The sequence below is a fragment of the Bison bison genome, unplaced genomic scaffold (assembly GCF_000754665.1).
Source record: "Bison bison bison isolate TAMUID 2011002044 unplaced genomic scaffold, Bison_UMD1.0 scf7180017862695, whole genome shotgun sequence".
NCBI lineage: Eukaryota > Metazoa > Chordata > Mammalia > Artiodactyla > Bovidae > Bison > Bison bison.
This window is the reverse complement of record NW_011493267.1, coordinates 23025-26102: the sequence shown is the minus strand read 5'-3', so window position 1 is coordinate 26102 and position 3078 is coordinate 23025. Positions and strand designations below refer to the sequence as shown.

General features: G+C 45.5%; 1 protein-coding gene across 2 annotated transcripts in view; it reads left to right on the top strand.

Annotated features, from left to right (window-relative positions):
* LOC104983461 (zinc finger protein 160-like) overlaps positions 1-3078 on the top strand; it is a 26123-nt gene that overhangs the window by 12977 nt on the left and 10068 nt on the right. For both annotated transcript variants that reach the window (XM_010832898.1, XM_010832897.1), the window contains exon 3: positions 2081-2169. In XM_010832898.1, the coding sequence (XP_010831200.1) occupies positions 2155-2169 (15 nt within the window). In that variant the 5' untranslated portion in view covers positions 2081-2154. The remainder of the gene's footprint in view (positions 1-2080; positions 2170-3078) is intronic.

Genomic DNA, 3078 nt, shown 5'->3' with positions numbered 1-3078 from the left:
ATATTTGTCTTTCTCTGTCTGACTTACTTCACTCAGTGTGGGAATCTCTAGGTCCATTTGTGCTGCTGCAAATAGCATTTTTTTTTTTTTTTTTTAGTGACTGAGTAATTTTCCCTAAATGATGGAAACAGGGACTTCCCTGGCTCTGCAGAGTGTTTAAGTGTTTAAGAGTGTTTAAGACTTTGTACTTCCTGGGACTTCCCTGTGGTTAGGACTCAGTGCTTCCACTTTAGGGGCACAGGTTTGATCCCTGGTCAGGGAACTAACATCCTGCATGCTGCCTGGTGCAACGCCCCACCCCCACCCCCCAAAAATGGAGACAAACCCACCTTGTCACTTACAGTCATGCAAGTCAAATGCCCCAAAGTGAAGGCCTGGTGTGTGGACGTGGATTCTCCCCCACACCCATTGCTCTCCCGACACCCCCATCAAACCAGTTCTACCTTGTCCCCGTATGGCTCATCACAGCTGGAGAAAAACACACCCCCGAACTGACTGGTCTTGCTTCAGATTCCTCTGTTCCCTCACATTCCCTGTGTGTCTGCTCCATACCTTTCCTATGGAGCTCCTCAAAAGTCCACCTCCGCCTGTCCCATCTTTTTTTCTCAAAGACCCTGTTTCTTCTCCATTGAGCTCCTGGAGCAAAGGGAAGAGATCTCTTCTAACTGCCTCAACCATTGGCCTTAGGGCCTGTGCTCTGTCCTTAATAATTGACTGCTAATAGTCTGAAACTGCCTCTGGCTGTTGCTGGCCCTGAAATTGTGCCCCGGTTGCCAGCTCCACTGTCTAGGTCAGGGCCATATGGCATCATGTATTTTTACTTCTTGGAAGTTACTTTGATCAACATTCAAACATGGTGATATTGTCTCTCTGAAACACAAAGATGGGCACTCACATACACCCCACACCTTTTTATATGCTCAGTTCTTTCCTCTTTAAAATACAGTGTTCTCAATTAGCTACATTTTCCTCTCCTATTAAATACCATGTTGTACTGTTGCAGAATAATGGGGTGCAGAAAGAATGGTCATGTCCCAGGGGAAATCTTGGGATAGGTCTCCAAGTAAGGGTCCCTGGTTTCCTACAGGAAAGAATTCAAGAGGGAGACATAGTAGAGTGAGCCATGCCGTGCCGGGCCGCCCAAGATGCCTGGGTCATGGTGGAAAGTGCTCATGAAACGTGGTCCACTGCAGAAAGGAATGGCAGACTCCTTCAGTATTTTTGCCTCAAGAACCCCAAGAATGATAAACAGGTTTATTGAGAGAAATACACTTTCCATAGGCAGAATATGGTTGTCTCTGAAGGGGAGAGTGACCCTGGGCTGTGGGCATACTTAGTTTTTATGAGCTGGGTAATTCATGCACTAACGTGTGGGAGGATTTTTCCAGCTATTTGGAGGAAAATGCAGAAGTTGATTTTGGTAGTTATTTCACAATATATGCGTATATATATATATGTCGAATGTCACATTGTGTGTCTTAAATATGCATGATATTTATTTGTCAATTATACCTCAGTAAAACTTTAAAAGAAAAAGGTGCAAGGTATGCTGTGCTTGCCTCCACTGAGTGGTGCTCATCCAGGCTACACATTGCATCCATGAGGCATTTTGCAAATACATTTGTGCCCTGACCAGAGATTCCCCTTTGAAAAGTCCATGTGGGGCTCAGCCTCAATGGTATTTAAGGGTGCTTGGTGCATCTAGCATTGAACATCAGGACTCTTAAGTCCTTCCATCCTGAGGGATGAGATCTGGGCTGAGGGTAAGGCTGCTTTGCCCTGAGTGGGTCTGGACCAGGGCCTGCTGTGTGACCTGAAGGGAATCATGGGGTTAGCAGAGGTGCCTCCTGCTGCTGTGTGCATGAAGCCTCACCAGGAGGGGAGTGTGATCTGAGGGAAAGTTTGGGAAAGTCCCGTGTTGGACTCTGTGCAGGAGTTGACTGTTCTGCGTCCCTCCTGTGACAGTGGCCACAGAGGACTGTCTGTTCCTCATGGTGAGGGCTTCCCTGTGTGCGGGGTTGGGGCTCAGGAAGGGGATGTGTTGACTCTAAACATTAAACAGAATGTTTTCAATTTTCAGGATAGACCTCTGAAGACTCATGTTGCCTGAGGAAGCCCAGAAGAGGAGGAAGGTGAAAGGAGGAAGAGTCTGGAATGGCTCTTTCTCAGGTGAATTCATATTCTTGGTTGATTATTCTGTTTCTCCTTTCTTTTCTTTTTTAATTAATTTTTTTTTTTGAATACAGCTACTTTGCAATGTTATGTTAGTCTCTGCTGTTCTCCTTCCTTCTTTGCACTTGCTAATCTCTGACTCCAGAAGTAGCCTGCTTGATTCCTGTTCATTCACACTCACCCAGGGCCTTCTCTTAGTCACTGACACGTACCCTTAGATTCCATCTGTGACTCAGTTTTCTACTCTGTAAAATGGAAACGGATATTTCTCTGATGAGTTATTACATTGACAACAAGTTAATTCATGAAAAGCATCTAGAGTAATGCTTCCGTGGTAGCTCAGATGGTAAAGAATCTGCCTGCAATACTGCAGACCTGTGTTTGATCCTTGGGTTGGGAAGATCCCCTGGAGAAGGAAATGGCAACCCACTCCAGTATTCTTGCCTGGAGAATCCCATGGACAGAGGAGCCTGGTGGGCTACAGTCCAAGGGATCACAAAAGAGTCAGAAACGACTGCTACTACTCCCACTAGTATTACTAGAGTAATTCATAACATACAGGAAGTGTTCAAAACTTGTAGTCATTGCTGTTAATCATCATCACAGTTTTTAGATTCTGAGCTTTCCTTAACACCTTTGTATAGATGACCCAGTGTTGAATTTCTGTTTGTGTATTTCACGTGTCATACAGAAAAATGAGAAATCCACATTGATTTGGAGGCCATTGTAATCTCCTATGGGAAAGCAATTAGAGAGGCATCAGATCAGATCAGTCGCTCAGTCATGTCCGACTCTTTGCGACCCCATGAATTGCAGCACGCCAGGCCTTTGTGTCCATCACCAACTCCCGGAGTTCACTGAGACTCACGTCCATCGAGTCAGTGATGCCATCCAGCCATCTCATCC